This window comes from Parus major, chromosome 12, assembly GCF_001522545.3.
Source record: "Parus major isolate Abel chromosome 12, Parus_major1.1, whole genome shotgun sequence".
NCBI lineage: Eukaryota > Metazoa > Chordata > Aves > Passeriformes > Paridae > Parus > Parus major.
The window spans coordinates 8,266,977-8,283,607 of record NC_031781.1 but is presented as its reverse complement, the minus strand read 5'-3'; the positions used below and the strand labels follow the sequence as shown (position 1 = coordinate 8,283,607).

The 16,631-nt window shown below is 38.3% G+C and overlaps 2 protein-coding genes across 7 annotated transcripts in view; both read left to right on the top strand.

The window, feature by feature from the left end:
* Nucleotides 1-4,449, top strand: part of DENND6A (DENN domain containing 6A) — a 28,103-nt gene extending 23,654 nt beyond the window's left edge. For 3 of the 5 annotated variants that reach the window (XM_015640749.3, XM_015640750.3, XM_033517492.1), the window contains exons 17-19: nt 470-572; nt 2,031-2,105; nt 2,586-4,449. In XM_015640749.3, the coding sequence (XP_015496235.1) occupies nt 470-572; nt 2,031-2,105; nt 2,586-2,717 (310 nt within the window). In that variant the 3' untranslated portion in view covers nt 2,718-4,449. The remainder of the gene's footprint in view (nt 1-469; nt 573-2,030; nt 2,106-2,585) is intronic. The other 2 variants (XM_033517491.1, XM_015640751.3) reach the window with 2 other exon arrangements.
* ARF4 (ADP ribosylation factor 4) lies at nt 2,644-16,631 on the top strand. 2 transcript variants are annotated; one of them, XM_015640754.3, is made up of 6 exons: nt 2,644-2,753; nt 11,945-12,025; nt 12,494-12,603; nt 13,744-13,815; nt 14,346-14,471; nt 15,352-16,395. In XM_015640754.3, exons 1-6 carry the CDS (start codon nt 2,714-2,716, stop codon nt 15,436-15,438), a joined length of 516 nt encoding a protein of 171 aa, XP_015496240.1. In that variant the 5' UTR covers nt 2,644-2,713; the 3' UTR covers nt 15,439-16,395. The 2 variants fall into 2 exon arrangements, with proteins under 2 accessions (XP_015496240.1, XP_015496239.1); XM_015640753.1 differs by lacking the exon at nt 2,644-2,753 and adding an exon at nt 5,978-6,272 and having other exon boundaries at nt 15,352-16,631.

The following is a 16,631-nucleotide window of genomic DNA, read 5'->3' as shown; positions in this document are numbered from 1 at the left end:
GATTTGAATAAGATTTTCTTTTAGGATGTATGTTTTAATAGAAATTGATAGTTCTAAGTGTACTTTACTTGCTTAAATCTCTTTCTCGGCTGACAATACAGGTTTCTGTAGATCAGTGTTATTTGTGGTTTTATTTCTGATTCTAGCTCGATTCCTCCTTCCAATCAAACACAAAGATAAAAATTAGGCTATTTCAAACTGAACCTTGATTTCTTTTTTCCTAAAATTCCCTAGTCTTTATTGTGTTTCAGACACACATTCTTTACATTCTTTTCTCAGGCCTTATCTTAATTAATAGAAGTACCTGTTAATCTCTACTTTAGAATACTACATCTTTCTGAAAGTTTATAGAGAAAGCGTTCTAGTATCTTACTCAATCTCAAATATAATTACATTTAATGATGTAGAAAACACTGTTACCAAATTGTACTTAAAATATAAAATGTATTTTTCTTTGGTGTTTTACCAGGCATTTTTTGAAATCACCAAACTTTGATGGTTGGTTTAGGAGCCGGCAGAGAGAAATGACACAGAAGTTAGAGGCCCTTCATTTAGAAGCACTCTGTAATGAGGTTAGAAAAATGTGTGCTTACGATTATATTTATCATCTTGTAATAAAAATACATTCTTCTACAAGTCAGTTTTACTCCTGTTTTCATAGGTCAAATGTGAAATTGTTGACAGTTTCGTGAATCCTGATGTAGCAAAACATAATTTTGTTAAACAAGTACAAGCTAGAACACAGCAAGAGAACAATGTGAGATACAGATCACTTGTCATAACAACTGTCACTGTTTGCAAAACCTACCTTTAGTATTTTTTTGTTTTGTTGCATATTTTAAAATAAAGTACACACACCCATCCTCCAAAAAAAATGCTTTTTCCTCTTACTTGACAATATTATTCTATTCGGCTTCTATCCTTGACAACATATTTTCAGTTACAATATAATTTGTAGCTTTAAAGGTAAATATTCAGCAAATCTGACATTCTAACTGACAGCTAATTAGATATATTTACTAAATAACCCTACAACTATCCATAGTAATAGAAAGTTTAGAAGTGAAGTTCTGTTTAGAACAAAATGCCACACCACATAACTATGCTGATGTTGAGAGATCCATTCTTTAATTAGGAAGCCAAAGTGGGTATCAATATAATTTGAATTGGAACAACTGCTGGAGAAAGGAATTGCAGGAGGTGACGATGTTGTACAGCCAGAGGGGGAATAGGAAGAACAAAAACAAAGTAAGGCAGCACGACAGCTTTAAAACAAAGGAACAAAATTACTCTGGTTATTTCTCAAAAGCCAATTATTTTTATCCCTTGCTTTGTCAATTCCCAAACACTACAAACGTAGCAAATCCAAACAGATTATTCAGATAGAATAGACCAAATAATTTGCTGGTCAGTTTTACAAGTTAGACTCTATCCATCTGTATTTGACATTAACTTAATCAAAGAAAAGAAAATGTGTTACAAATTTATTACCGATTCTGCTCCTTTATTGTTTTTTTCTTTTGATCCGTCAAAGAAATGTTTCTTTGTACATGAAAAAATGTCTTTCATAGGTGAGTCATAAGGGGGTAGGGGAGCAGAACTTCCATAAGAAAATCCACTTGATTATATCTTACTAGTTATCAGCTGTCATCTCCTTTAATGCCCTAGAAACAGTAAGCACTGCCCTGAACTACTTTAATACTGCATTGTGCTGGCAGTTCTGATTTGGTAATCATTCACTGCCATTTTGCATTGTAGATGCTCTTTCTCAAACTAAGCCTGTTTGGCAGGATTTTTTTCCTCTTTAATTTATTTGTATTGTGTTTGTGTGCAAGTGAAGTACTGAGCAAATACACAAATAAAGCAGATTTTGCAGTTCACAGTAAAGGTGGTGCAGTAAAATGAGGTGAGCAAATGGCATAGAAATAAGGAAAATACCTATACTGAACATTAAGTATAAATTAAGACCTCTTTTGAAAATTGCTTATGTAACCATAAATAATTGAATGCCTGATTTCTTTTTATTTTAGAACTTGGTTTTCTGGAGTCAGAAGCATACTGAGGTAGAAACGGTGGATCTTGTCTTAAAGTTAAAAAATAAACTGGTAAGTAACTGAGTTGAACATGACTTAGCTACATAAAAGCATTATATAGTTCCTTTTGCAAGTACATAAATGAAAATATTCTTCATAATCTAGGTAGTTTAAAGAATCAGTCATTCATTCAGACTTCAAAAACAAAAACTGTCAATTTCAGCCATGCCTGAAAAGTTAGTGGCTTCTGATTATTATCTGGCTATGCTTGAAGCATTGTATTGCTGGATTGTTGTTTTTTTTAAAATTCGCTGGAACTCTGTGACTGATCAGAATCCCCAGGGAAGAAGAAAACCAAATTTTGTTGTTATTTCTGAAAGTCCAAATCAATGTTTTTCTCACTTGCATGGTTGCTGAGGAAACCTGCTGTTGTCCAAATTCCTACTCAGCAAATGAGGAATTCATTTTCCAGATTTTCTAATACATTACTTCAATATTTCTAAAGGTAAATTTGCATTTTTAGTATAAATCATCTTTTCTGGTCCTTTGCAGTTGCAGGCTGACACAGAACATCTTCCTGTGAAAACTGACACGCTGAAAAAGCTACAAACACACATCAATGATATTATACTGGCACTGCCAGATGACTTACAGGACATCTTGCTCAAAACTGGCACAACATGATTTCTACTGGGCTTTTTTGGTGCAGAAAACCAAAAGGCAAGTAGTCTCAAGGAAGACAGTGGCTTTCCAAGTTTGGAACACAGCTCTAAACCAGTAAATGTTAACACTACAAATGGACTGTACTAATAGTATAGCCCATTATATCATTTTCACTGTTTTTTCCATTTCAATACCAATGCAACTAAAGGGATTCTTGTGTTTAATACTATTTTAAATAAGTGCTCTTAAAAATAATCTGTGGGCATATGAAGCTGTGCCACAGTATAGGACTACAATGCAGTGCTGGCATTGCAGAATGTTTTCCAATTGGTGCTGCTATACCCAGTCCTACTCAGGGCATTATTGATCCTCTGACTCTGTCCTCTCAACTGTCCTGTTGATGTAGTATCTGATTATTTTTCTTTGTTTTTTACTTTTAGTTTTTAGCTAGTGGTAAGTCCAAGTGACATATTGGTGATTTGGCCAGAATGCCATATAATTGAGGTATTTTACTGGTAAATCACAGCTTTTAAAACTGCTTCAGGAACAACTGAAATTATCAGAACCATTCTTAACTTTCAGCATTTCTGCTTCTTTACCATCTTTCCAAAATGATACTGATTTAGCATCTTTAAAGAAGAGAAGGCAGCTGACAAAAATTTCCTGAAGGGAAGTCTCTTCCACTCAGTGTCAGTTATCAGGGTGCTCTTACATGCCTTAAAGTAATTATATACTAATTTGTGGTTTTAAACTGCTGACATCCAGGATTTCAACTGGATCACTCTCTTAAGCAGGAAATAAACACTGTGGTGTTCTTAGAGGGATTTTAAAGTTGGTGATTTCAGTAGAGTTAGTTGACACAGTCTGTTTCAGTTGGAAGTACCAGTCAGCTCCTGTTATAATTTTTAACTTTATGATTTTTGACTTACCCAGTCAAGTGTTTGAGGAGGTGATGAGGCTGGAGGGAGAAAATGTTGGCTTCAGCTGAAAAAAAGCTTCTGGACAGGTCAGACTGGCACAAAAAGATTGTAGCATGAAATTATTCTCAGACTGTGCATACAGCAGACATGAATAAAGAGCAATTTCCTCTTGCATATTAAGCAACAAGTAAGGGATGTTTTATCTTCTTGAACAAGTTGCAGTCATATATAAGAACTCAGCTGCTCCACGTGCATTGTACTTTGACCAGTTTCGAGTAAACATAATGCTATAGTGTACACACAGCATATACTTTTATATGTCAAGTGGATCACAGTTATTAAAAAAAAAACCACTCTGCTTTTAAGTGCTTGGATAGAACTTTTAAAATCTTATGACATAATCCTGCTATAAGAATATGCTTTTGTATAACAAATATTTCATACCATCTTTCCAAAAATGTCTTATTTAGATATAAAATGTCACAACAGTATTTTTATGAAAAGAATGTATTTTAATACTGTTATGTTTTATATACAATTACTCACGACCAAAAGTTTAATGTATCTATTATGTTACTTAAACTATACCACTTCAGCATTAATTGCTAACTTGCAATTTTTATTTTTTTTGCACGCCCTGATGAAAAGCATTTCTAATCCAGAAATTAAGTGGCCATTCATACCCTAAATTATCTTAACTATTTAACCTGGGGCACTGTCATTTCTTGGAAACATGTAAACTGGTAACAACTATGATAACTAGCACATGACTGCAAATACATATTTTTTTAAACAAAAATAAAGAGTTTGATTATTTTTTTTTTCCTTTGGAAGTTATGTGCCTTAGATGACGGGTGTTTTTGGTTTGCCTGTTATTTCCCCTTTCCTGTGTAAGCAAAGCTGATCAGTTTGCAAAGACTGCGTCTTGATGAAGCTGTACCGCTGAGCTAATCAGAAATGTGATGGAGTGGTGTTGTAGTTTGATTATGCATCGTGGTTGGACTATAACAGCTGCAGGATCCTCAGCAAATCAAATGGCAGGGTCTGGATTCTAAGGCAAGTGTTTGTTAGATTATACTCAAAGAACTGAAATAGTGAAACGTATCTGTTAATGACAGATACACTAAGAATAGGCCAGCCTCGAGATCCAGAAAGTAACTGTCCTCAAGCACAGGGAAGCTTAACTTGCCTAGCCCAAAAAAAAGAAGAGTAAATACTGAGTGCTTTGAATAGAAGATAGGTAAGTACTGGAAACCTAGAACTGGACACCTTATATTACAGCTTCCTGATAGTTTTCATGGTTGATCAGGATCATATAACCATCACAGGCATTAACTAGATTTAAGGTATGATTGATTTATTTTATAAAGATACAACTTTCCATCTTAATTTGCATTAGGTTTTGGGTTCAGAGGAGCATAATTTAGAATTAGAATAAGGTTTTCAACATGCCACCTAGGAGTACTTGTGGATGCCCCATCCCTGGAAAGCGTTCAGGGTGGATTGTGCAGGGCACTGAGTACCTAGTGTCGTGGCAGGCCTTTGTCTATGGCAAGAGGGTGGAATGAGATGATCTAACCCAAGCCATTTTATGGTTCTGTGAGAACAGCCACAAGTGTCTGGTTTAGTCGCCAGATCTTAGGATCTGGTTCAAGACTATCCTAACAAAGATCAATAACAATGTTTTTCCTTAGTAAAGGATGAGCAGATACCTTCTGTTAATAGAACGTTGACCCTAGCTTCGTTCAGTTTTACTCTGCTCTTAGGTCCCTGGGTCTGGTGCTCCCTGTGCCGTACGCCGAGCGCAGTTCGGAGCTGCGCCCTGTGCTGCAGTTCAGGGCCTCTGCGAGGGTCAGGGCGGGTTGCCTGTTAGTTATTGTAGTAGTGGATCTATATATACAATTTATAATAGAATAGTATGTCACAGCGCTGCCTTTTGTTGGTTTGTGTCAGTTTGGTGGTTGGGGGGAGTGTTTGTTTTTGGTTGTTTTTTTTTTAAGTATCTTTGTCGCTGTTGGGGTACATTTGGAGCCTCTCCGAGGACCGGTTGCACCAGTGTCTCCCTGCGTGCCGGGAGCGGCACTTGGTGCCGTGCCCCCGCCCGGCGGCTGCGATCGGAGCGTTACCGGAGCTGCCACCTGTCCCCGCAGCCCGGGCGGGGCCCGCCGCGCCCGGCATGCCCCGCGCGACCCGGAAGCTGTGCGGGGTAGGCGGGCACGCCCGCCTACATCCCCCGTCGTGCCCCGCGGCGGCTGCAAATTAGCGCGGGGCGCAGAGCGGCCCAGCGTATGACGGGAGCCGTAGTCCCCGCCTCGCCGGGGCCGTGTGGCGGAGGGCGGTGCCGCGGCCGGGGGATGTGGCGAGCGTGACGTGATCGAGTCCGCGTTGGAACCGGGGCGGCCGCGGCGAGCGTGACGTGGCAGAGACCGAGCGAGGTCCTCGGTCATAAGAGCACCCGCCGCCGCCGCCGCCGCCGGGCTCCCCTCGCGCGCGGAGGGATCCGTGCGCGCACACCGGCCGGGCCGCGCTCCCTCCCGCCCTCCTTCCCTCAGTGCTCTCCCGCCGCCGCCCAGCGTCGCCGGAGCCGCCATGGGCCTCACCATCTCCTCGCTCTTCTCGCGCCTCTTCGGCAAGAAGCAGATGCGCATCCTTATGGGTGAGGGCCACCGCGGATCCCGGACAGGCCGGGGCCGCGCAGCCGAGTCCCGTCGGACGCGGGAGGGGAGGCCGCGGGTCACGGCGGGGAAATCGCTCTGTCCCTGGCTGAGGGGCGCGGACACCGCGCTGTGCCCGTCCCATGGGCTGGGGGGGCGCTGGGAGAGCAGCGGGGAGGGGAGAGGGTGCGGATCGGGCTGTACTGGCCCTTCCTTTTCTCCCGCCGTGTGCCCGTTCCCCTCCCTGCCTCGCCCGCCGGTTCCGCCGGGCACGGCGAGGCCGAGCCCCATTCTCACACCTGCGCCGGGCCGCGCGTGGAACAAAGATGGAATTGCGGCCGGACAGGGCCGGTGTCCCCGGGCGAGCCCTTCTGCCCCGGCACTGCGGCTCCGCGAGCAGGATGTGACAAAGCCTGGTGTGTGCAACACCAGGGGCGTAAGAACTGCCGTATAATGGCCGATTTTCGGCAGCTGTAGGGAGCTGTAGTCTGTATCTTGACTCTTGTGAAAGGGCGTTTCTGTATAGCCTCTGTGGACATTAGTTTTGTGCCTCGTGTACGAACCGATAAAACCCTCCAGGCAGCTCTTGCAGTGCTTGCTTAGTCTTACTGTCTCCCCTCTTAATGATTTCTTTTTAACATCTATTTATTTGGAAATTATATGTTCCCTTGATACGGACTTTGTATCTTGAAGGGTCTTGAAGATTCTCACTTTCAGATTATAGTTCAAAAGGTCAAAGCCAGCACATACTGCATTGGTATTTCCTCCTCCGCTTCAAGTTCTTCCCTGCCTTCCACCCACCTAAACACCCCTGCAAACTTTATGTACAAACAGTTCTTAGCCTCTAAATTTTTCTCAAATTCTGTTATCAAAGTGAATGGAATTTGGTTCATGGCCATTGACTGAAGTAGCTTGTCCTAAGGAACTAAATGCATTGCTCGTTTGGATATAGCCAGCAAGGGGAGTGGGTTCTATTTGTGAAACTTCCTGGCACACACCCATCCCTAGTGCTACCTAGATATGCACAGCAGACACAGTAGTGCAGCTTTTAAAAATTTCATTCTTTCATTCTCCATATATTTTGTGATGGCAAAGTTCATTATTGCATACCAAATAATTTTTATTGTGTCTTACCTGACTGAAGTTAGAGACTCTCATCCGTTTCAAAATAATCCAGTTTTAGCCTGCAAGACAGTTTAGTACATGTGTTGGTTTCAAGGAGGTGATTTGGTTGTCTCCCTAACAGCGAGACTCTTCATATGACTCTTAATGAATGAAGTCAAGTCTTCAAGTGAGCTTGACTGTAGGATGTAGGATGAGACAGTGTCTGTGGTATTTGCAGTTCTGTTACTTTCTGCAAAGTACTGAAAACAGGAAAGTGATGTCATACAGATCTAAACCACTTGCAAGGCTTTTCATTGGTAGGAAATCAGGAATCAGGAATCAAATTTAGGTTATATATGGCTTTGGAAGGTGCACTTTCTAGCAGTTGGTTCAAATTTATATTTCTTAAAATAATTTGTTTTAATGCCTTGTATTAAAATGCAGGGCTGAATCATGGCACTGTACTGTATTTGCACAGGACTGTATTTGTTAAGAAGTATAGGAGAGTAGAACCTGGAGTATGTTGTGGTGGAAGTGTGTTAAGGGACATAAACTGGATGTGTAGAAGCAGAATTTTACAGTGAATATGACAATTTGTATTTGACTGTAACACTAAAAATAATCTCTTCATAGTATTCTACACTGTATACCAGCACTTTGAGGAGAGATGTGTGAATGAACACTGGGATAGAATTAAAACTTTTCCTCAAGGTTATAATGTTCAGTGTATTGAAGATGGGGCTGTACAAGGCCAAACATTTAAGTTTCCATATGTAGAATCCTAATTAAGAAATGACTTTATGGGGTAAAGTACTTAAGGGGAAAATATGTGAGTAATATCAACATTAATTAATTTATAATTCTAACTTCCTTTTCACAGCTTTCTTCTGTTTCTGCAGACTTGAAGATAAATTAGAGTTAATTTAGCTTCTAAAACAGACTGTGTTATTGAGTTCTGCAGAAATTGAGTATTTCTCATCAGGGACTATTACCAACAGCACTCAGTTAATATTTTATGTTCTCAAATTCCATTTATGATAAGAAGGAGACATTTAATGTTGTACTGCTACTGAAACATTGTTTTTTAAAAAAATACGCTTGTATAAGTAAGTATTTTTCAAAAATATTAAGTTACTATTTTGAAGAAATGCATGAAGATTCACACATTTTCTTTATACATTACATTAGGGAAAAGAAAGAACTTTTCCCTAATGGAAATGGGATGGGGCTGAATATCTGGAAGTCAGATTAGGCAACTGGGGCATTAAGAGTAGAAACATTGAGTCCTAACCCTACATGTGCCTGTCTGTAAAACTCTTCACTGGTGATTTTTTGTCCTTGGGGAAAAAAAGATACAGATACACTGTGCACCTTTCAGTACCATAATTTAGTGTTCTGTGTCTTGGTGTAGTTGTGCAAGTGTTAACTGATATGGTAACTACTCAGGAGCTTCAAATACAAAGGTAATTATTAAATATATTGGGTGGAAAATGTCAGGTTCTTTGGGAATTGTGTCAGTGTAAAACAAATCATAGTCATTTAACTGTTTCTTATTTAGGCAGGTGTTGTTTTACACAACTGTTGATTTGCATGCTGTTGGCTTCCTATAGTTTTTATGACGTTTTGTGCTGTGATAACAGAGGCAGCTTGATACTCAGCCACCAGTGATCAGAGCAGGAAGTTGGTTAATGAAGGATGTGATGTGGTCAGGGATGATGTTCCTAAGACAAGTGAACTATAAGCTTGAAATTTAGAAACACAACTGGCAGGCTGTAAATAAAACACTCTAAGAAGAATAAAGGGCTTAAAACCACAATGATTTTAGCAGCACCTGAAAGCATTGTAGGTATTTTTTCTCCAGCTAGAGGAAGAAGATGTTTGATTCCGTTTAAAGGTGAATGGTTGCAAGCACAGGTCTATGCTTCCCATTTGTACCTTACTGTAATCTTGGTGCTTTGCAGTACAATGGCTTAATATTACAGCCTTCATTGAGTCTCTTACACCTTGGTCTTGACAATGGCCAGTCAGGCAGTAGAATCAGTGAAAATGTAGAACTGGAAATTTACTTTGTTTAGAGATTTAAGATGCGGCTTTTAATCTTGGTGAAGTTAAGATGTGGCAGTAGTTCACAGGTTTACATTTAGTGTTTCAGTTCAAATGTAAACCTGGTTATTCTTGGATTACTAAAAGCAGTAGTTACACTTCCTACCAGCTCAAAAGATTAAATGTGATTTAGTGCTCTGAAATTTTTTTAAAGGGTGGTAAATTGCAAATTTGAGTAAGAAATATGAATGGAAGCTCTGCTTTTCATGACTTGCTTCTTTAGACTTCATAACATTTGCAGTTTGGCCAAAAGAGGCAGTTTTTGCAAATAGGGTAATGGGGATTTACGTAACGTTCTTCCCTCAGTTAAGCTTCTGCCTCAAGTATGAAGTCAGAAGAAAATACATACCCATAACCCCATAACTCAGCCTGCCTCAGTGCAAAGTCCAACAGCTTAATCAAGAGTTGTAAGAGTGGATTTAAGCAAAGTGTGGGCTTTGTGCTTACATAGGCACTGTAGCCTTCTGCCAACACCACTGAGGTGCACAAGGGTAGAGTGGGTTACTGGGGCAGTATTTTAGTAATACAGCAAGTAATTTAAAATTCTGACTAGTTTCTAATTTCTTAACTCTGAGTCATGTCTTCAAATAGATCTCAATACCCTGTGTACATTCTTTGGAATGAGATTAGCTTTTTTCTTTGTCTTTATCTATGTTGTTAGTATAAACCTCAAATACACTCCAACCGTTGTGTAGACAGTGGCATCTTTCTTACATTATTAATTTTAACAGATCTTGTCAGTGCTATATTGATAACAGAGTAATCTCTTTGGTGGGGAGCAATCAGAGAAGAGTTGTGAGTAGTAGTTTTAACTCTCATTGGTTCACTAAACTATCTTACTATTAATTTACTGGAAAAGAAACCTATTATATCATGTACAGGCATTTTATGTTCTTATGAAGATCTGTGTGTCCTACAAGTGCTTACATGAGGTTGAGCTGTGTGAAAACAGTGTTGGGCTTCAAGCATTGTGCTGTTAAAAACATCAGCTTTCAACATAGGTGGAGTATTTGAGGGTTCTGAAGTCAGTTTAGAGGATTTTTTTTTTTTTTTAATATGCAATGACATTACCAAAGAAACTGCATTGGTATGTTTAATCCTGTGCACACTATTAGAATATAGGACAATTATAGATAGGGTTTTTTAAATTAGCTTGCTACAACAGTAGTTTGTGTCTTGAGAAAAAGGAGGTTTTTCAAGAGTTTGGTTTCATTCTGAACAGGCAGTTAATTTTGAATCCCCCTTTTTTTGCGATGCTAAGGAGAAAGTTGTATTGTTAATAGGCAAGTCAGCAAACCACTTAAGGCTTAATATATTGCAGAATAGGAAGTTAACTCAGAATGCTTAAGAATGTGTGTTATCCTTATAAAATGAGGATAGTATTTGGTTTCTTGCAAAAATACTAATTAATTCTTTTGATCAGAGGTATTTTTGTTTGGGCAAAATGTTACTGACATTAGTAATGACATGATAGACATTTTGTGCTGTGGTCTTTAGTACCTGCTGTTTGTGGAGATGCTTGTGTGCTAAGTATTGGATTCTAATTTAAAGAATTCTATTTTGAGTTACATTTATTTATGTGTTCTAAAATGCTTAACAATAAGCAGTTTCACAAACAGTTTTAGAAAACTACAGTGTATGCTTGCAATTCGGTGCTATGTCTAAAAAATGTCTTTTTAGGGTCATTTTATTTTATTTCTGAATATTTACCACATAGCTTACATTGAAAAACAGCAAGCTTAAGTTTTGTTTTAGAAACGGAAGAGTAAATTTAAGAGCAAAAGGTCTTCTGTAAGGACCAGCAGTCATTAGAAGGAGACTCCTAATGGAAGCATTGTAGTGGATCTCACTGTATGGAAATTATATCCTGAAGAAGACCTACAGCCCTTGTGGTATATGTGGAGGGATGAGAGATTCCTGATGTATATGTCAGTGCTAAAGAAATGTTTTAGCAAGAGAGGAGAGGCTGGAATAAGGGACAAGAAGTGCCTTTCATGTATAGTGCCCATTCAGTTGGTCCATGTGCCTGTGAAGCTGAGCTCTGCCGGAGATTAAGTGAGGCCTTCCCCAGTTAGTGAAGTAACAAATGTGTGATCAGTTAGAAATTGTGTGCTGCTTATAGATTGTTGCTAAGCTTTTAAAATCTGATTTACACAAAAGTAACTTCCAACATGAATGATAACGCTTAATTAACACAAATACTAAGGAAGATTACTAGAAACTTGCGAGTAGGTTGTGAATGGAAGCATCTTACTGAGCTTGTTTTCTTCATGACTAGTTCTCTCTCAGTGCTGGGTAGAGGAGATAGGGAAAAACATATAGTAGTTTATCAGCAATGCGTTAAGAGTGTTAAAAAAGCTGTTCTCAGTAAAAAAGTCCTAATATTCTTCATGTAAAATGACATGTTTTTAAATTAGCAGGTTGTAGTTCTGTTTGTGAACTAAATCAATTTTTTTCTTCCTTCTAGTTGGTTTGGATGCTGCTGGTAAGACAACCATTCTTTATAAACTGAAACTAGGAGAAATTGTCACCACAATTCCCACTATTGGTAAGACCACCAGTTCTTATATCTTTATTGTTGTTGCTCTAAACCTGACAGGCCTCTGAAGGGTGCAGGGATTTGCTGTCTTTGCTGTTAGAGTAAGAATCAAGACAACATGAACTGTCTGATACTGCCATAATGTAACTGTGTCAGACCAAAGAGACATCCAGACCAGAATCCCCATCATGGCCAGTAGCAGATGCACAGATCAGTAGCACCACCTTCCCCAAACACCATGAGCTGCACAGTTTGTGGCTGAAAGATTTGCTCAACCACTTGGACTTGGATTTAAATGACTCATGTTTTTTCCCCCTTCAGTCAGTTTTCTTCCTGATTTTACCAGTTCAGTATTGATAAGCCATTTTATACATATTTGGGAGACGTGTACCTTAGGAAGTATCTATCTTTAACATGGTTAGAATTATGTTTTAACACTAGAGTTAATTATTTCTAATTAAACTTCTTCATTTTTAGGTTTTAATGTGGAGACGGTAGAATATAAAAACATTTGTTTCACAGTTTGGGATGTTGGTGGTCAAGATAAAATTAGACCTCTTTGGAGGCATTATTTCCAAAACACACAGGTAAGAGTACTCAGATGGCACTAGTTAAAGACTTACTTTGTAAAGCCTCATTTGGTTTTTTAGAGTACGTTTGGAAAGCTGTTTTCTTTCTTTCAGGAAGGCTCTGTACTACTTCCTGCAACTTCTGAGGGTACCCAGATTTTATTCTAGTTGAAGCTAATTTATTCCCTGAAGGCTTCAAGCCTAGTTGTGAGTGTATCCTCTTAAGCATCAAGTCCTTTAGGATCTACCAGTGTTCTGTAATGTGCCAGAGCAACAGATTTCTAGTGAGGAACTCTTAAAATACATAGCTTTTACTATGCTGTCAGTGTTTTTAGTAAGCTGAGCATCTAAGATACGGTGGAAGATCTTGTTACCAGTTGATTTAAAAGTGCCAGCCTCACGCTGATGTGACTGCAGTTAGTTTTTGGGATATAAATGTGATACCTTTGGTTCACAAGTAGTGAAGTAAATTGCTTATTAGCATCAGAAAACTTCTGGAGTAAGTTTGGGGATTTTTTTGGTGTTGAATATAGAATTGTTTCCATGGTATTTGTGTGCAGCATAATTTATATGATTGGTGCAGAAAAATACAGAGGTCTGGATTGATAAAAGGGACCTTGCACCACCATACTGTTGTGAATAGAGTAATATGTAATTTCAGTTCCTTATTACTGTCCTGTTACTAAATACTTCAAAAAATCACTTCTCTTTCCTTGAAGAGTGATAAAAGGAAGGTTTTCAGACTGAAAAGTTAAGAATAAATTGTGTAAGAAAAACACTTGAATAACAGAGATGCCATTAGAAGTACTGTTTGATAGAAACATTTTAAAACAAATTCAGGCATTACTTTAAGGGTGTGGGTTTTTTCAGTGACACAGGAGATGGTGAAACATTTGTGATTTTCAATACAGTGAGTGAAAGGGGAGGGGTAAGAGTTAGTTTATGTAATTTTGCTGCATCTTTTTCCCCTAACTTTATTTTGAAGTTGAGACTTAGGTGGTTGTTCAGACACACATCATACATTGTTTACAGAAATTTCTGTTAAATTTGTCAACTTTCTTAGGTAAGCAATTACAATATTCAATATGAATACTTCGGCAGTTTTAAGAGTGCTGCACATTTACATTATTTTTTTCAAATCTGCTTAACTTTCTACAGGGCCTCATTTTTGTGGTAGACAGCAATGACAGAGAGAGAATCCAGGAAGCAGCAGAAGAGCTGCAGAAAATGGTAAATATCAGTGTCTTCTGAGGTATCACTGTTAGACTGACTTGTCCTATTTTTGGATGTTTGTCAGGTTCCCTAAGAGATTTAGGATTTTAAAGTTTTAGGGAGTCTGTACAGTGCATCTTGTATTCAGCTGGTAATTCTGGGTCACATAGTGCACCAAGTTGTAATTTTACTCTGTAGAAAACTAATAATGTGTCAGAACCTTTCATTCATGAAACCTAGATAGAAATGCAGCAGAAAATAATTTTAGAAGAACAGATTGCTGTTCAGGTGCTAGAGAATATTTCATCAGCAAGGTGCCCATAAATTTAAACTTTTTAAATTGAAAGTTTAAATTTTAAACTTCCTTAATTGCAGGAGTTCTGTTGTATACTAGTTAAATTTCACTCAATACTTACTAATGACTTCAGGAGCAAGAATGAAAATGTTTACAACCCTTAAATCAGTGTTTCAATTATTTTTAATGTTTGTTGAAGTAACAGACTTACTTAACTGAGGCAATTTAATAACATGCCTGTTTTTTCTGTTAGCTTCAGGAGGATGAGCTGCGAGATGCAGTGCTGCTTCTGTTCGCAAACAAACAGGATCTGCCAAATGCCATGGCAATCAGTGAAATGACAGATAAACTAGGCCTTCAGTCTCTGCGTAACAGAACTGTAAGTGCAAACTTTGACTGCTGAAATCTTTTCTCCCTCTTTTTTATATCATGAACATAAAATTCCTCTAAGGGAAAGGGTAGTTTTCACTTCCTTGCGTAGAAAGATGCACACACCTGCTGTTGAACTTTATAATGCATAATTCAGATCCTTGTTCAAAGTAAGTGATTTAGAAGTATAATCCAGTGCCTTCAGCTGTTGTAAGTGTTTCATTTCTCACCTTTTTCTGAAAACATACAATCATTGTCCATCCAGTCTGTCACTGGAATACAGACATCCAGCATTTCACAAAGTATGTGATGGACTTTCCTGTTTTCTCAGTATTCTGGGAGAATAAATGCATTCTGCATTCCTACCTCCAGGAGGAAATTACATAGCTTCTGAAGTGTTAGATTCTATCTGCTCAAGCTTTAGAGACACAGGTTTGCTTCACATTAACTATTCCACCATTTGTAATCTGAGTGTCTGTGTTGACACACTAAGATCCTGACCATAGAAGCTGTTTTAGAGGTCCATTCATGTAGATAATTCCATGTTCACTTCCTGAAGAGCAGTCTTTCAGAGACAAGAAGTAGTTTTCAGCATGTAAATCAAATACTAGTTCTGTATTTGTTTCCTGATGCCTTAAACTATGCTGTAGCCTTTACTAGGCCAACATTTGAGTTTTTGGATAATGTCTGAACCTCCTCTACACTACATGTGCTTCTCAAAATTTTTTTAAAAATACCATTTTTTCAATTTGACTCACAGTACAAAATGCTATTTAAAGACTGCTGTTATAACACACAATTACAACAACCTAACAAGTGTCACATACAGTCATAACATAGCTTGCATTTTGCCAGTATTTAAATTTAATTTTTGTGTTCTACATTAACAGTGGTATGTCCAGGCTACCTGTGCTACACAAGGAACTGGTCTGTATGAGGGACTTGACTGGCTGTCAAATGAACTCTCAAAACGCTAATTCCAACTGGATGACTCTTTCACCAGGGACATGTTTGATATAAGTGGTCTAGGCTTGTTACAACAAAATTAGTTTGCATCTTGGTTATTACAGTATCTGGAACTGATATTTGGGCAGGATATTACAGCGTTTCAACTTGTTTCGTTGCCAATTATTGTTTACCGAGCTACATGTTGCAAAGGTAGCAATATGCTTGGGTAAAAAAATCTCCTTAACTTGGAAAAAGTGTATCTTCTGATTTTATTCCCCTTGTTAGCCTAAATGCCTGAATATAGTTATTGTGACATGTTTAAGATCTGTTTTGAATACTCTTTGAGCCCAAATAAATTAATGTTTTAATTTTTTTTTCTCCCTTCTACTCTTAGTTTACTGATGCCCTGTTTCATTCCTCAGACAGTCTGCTGATTTAAAAATGTAGCATTCCGTATGTATTTATTTCTCTCCCTTGCCAAAAAGATTTCCTAATACTGCTTGTTCCAAGCCAAGGAAATGCTCTAAAACACTATACAAATCTACTGCACTGAGGAACATTTTATTAATCCTTGGGTTCTGTCAGCCCAACTTGCCTTTGTGTGAATTGGATTTGATGGGTAGAATAGTTCTGTGCTGGTTGCGAAGAGCTCATGTTGAGGTTGTTTTTAATATTCAGCAGATTGTCTTCCTTTATATTGTATCTTTTTTTTTATGTTGCATGTTGCTTTTTGGTATCAGCCTGACTATTTTTGCCCAGTGTATAATAATTCTGCTGAAGTTTTACTGTTTGTTGGTGAACATATCTTCATAAGGAAATTTTGGAAAATTCATCAAACTCAATGGATTAGTTTCTTCATAACCCACTTGGAATTATTCCTAATAAAATTATAAAATGTATAGTTCTGTGTATGCTCTTCTTGATTCCTGAAATAGTTGAATGTAAATTATCACTTATTCTTTCTCCATATACTGAGCTTTCCTGCAGCTTGAATATGAATACCAGTCTCAGATTTTCACTTGCTTGGAGCTGTGTAGAATGAGACATGGAAGGGAGGCAACCAAGTTGTATACAGTGCAGTAGAGTAGCTGTCATCGGGGCTTACATAATTCTGTAATGTCTTTTGAAGTTGTAAATCTAAAATTCCTTTCAAGATGTCCAGATCTGAAAATACTAACAATTTAAAAAAATTGTAATAAAACAAATTTGAACTGCCTGAAAA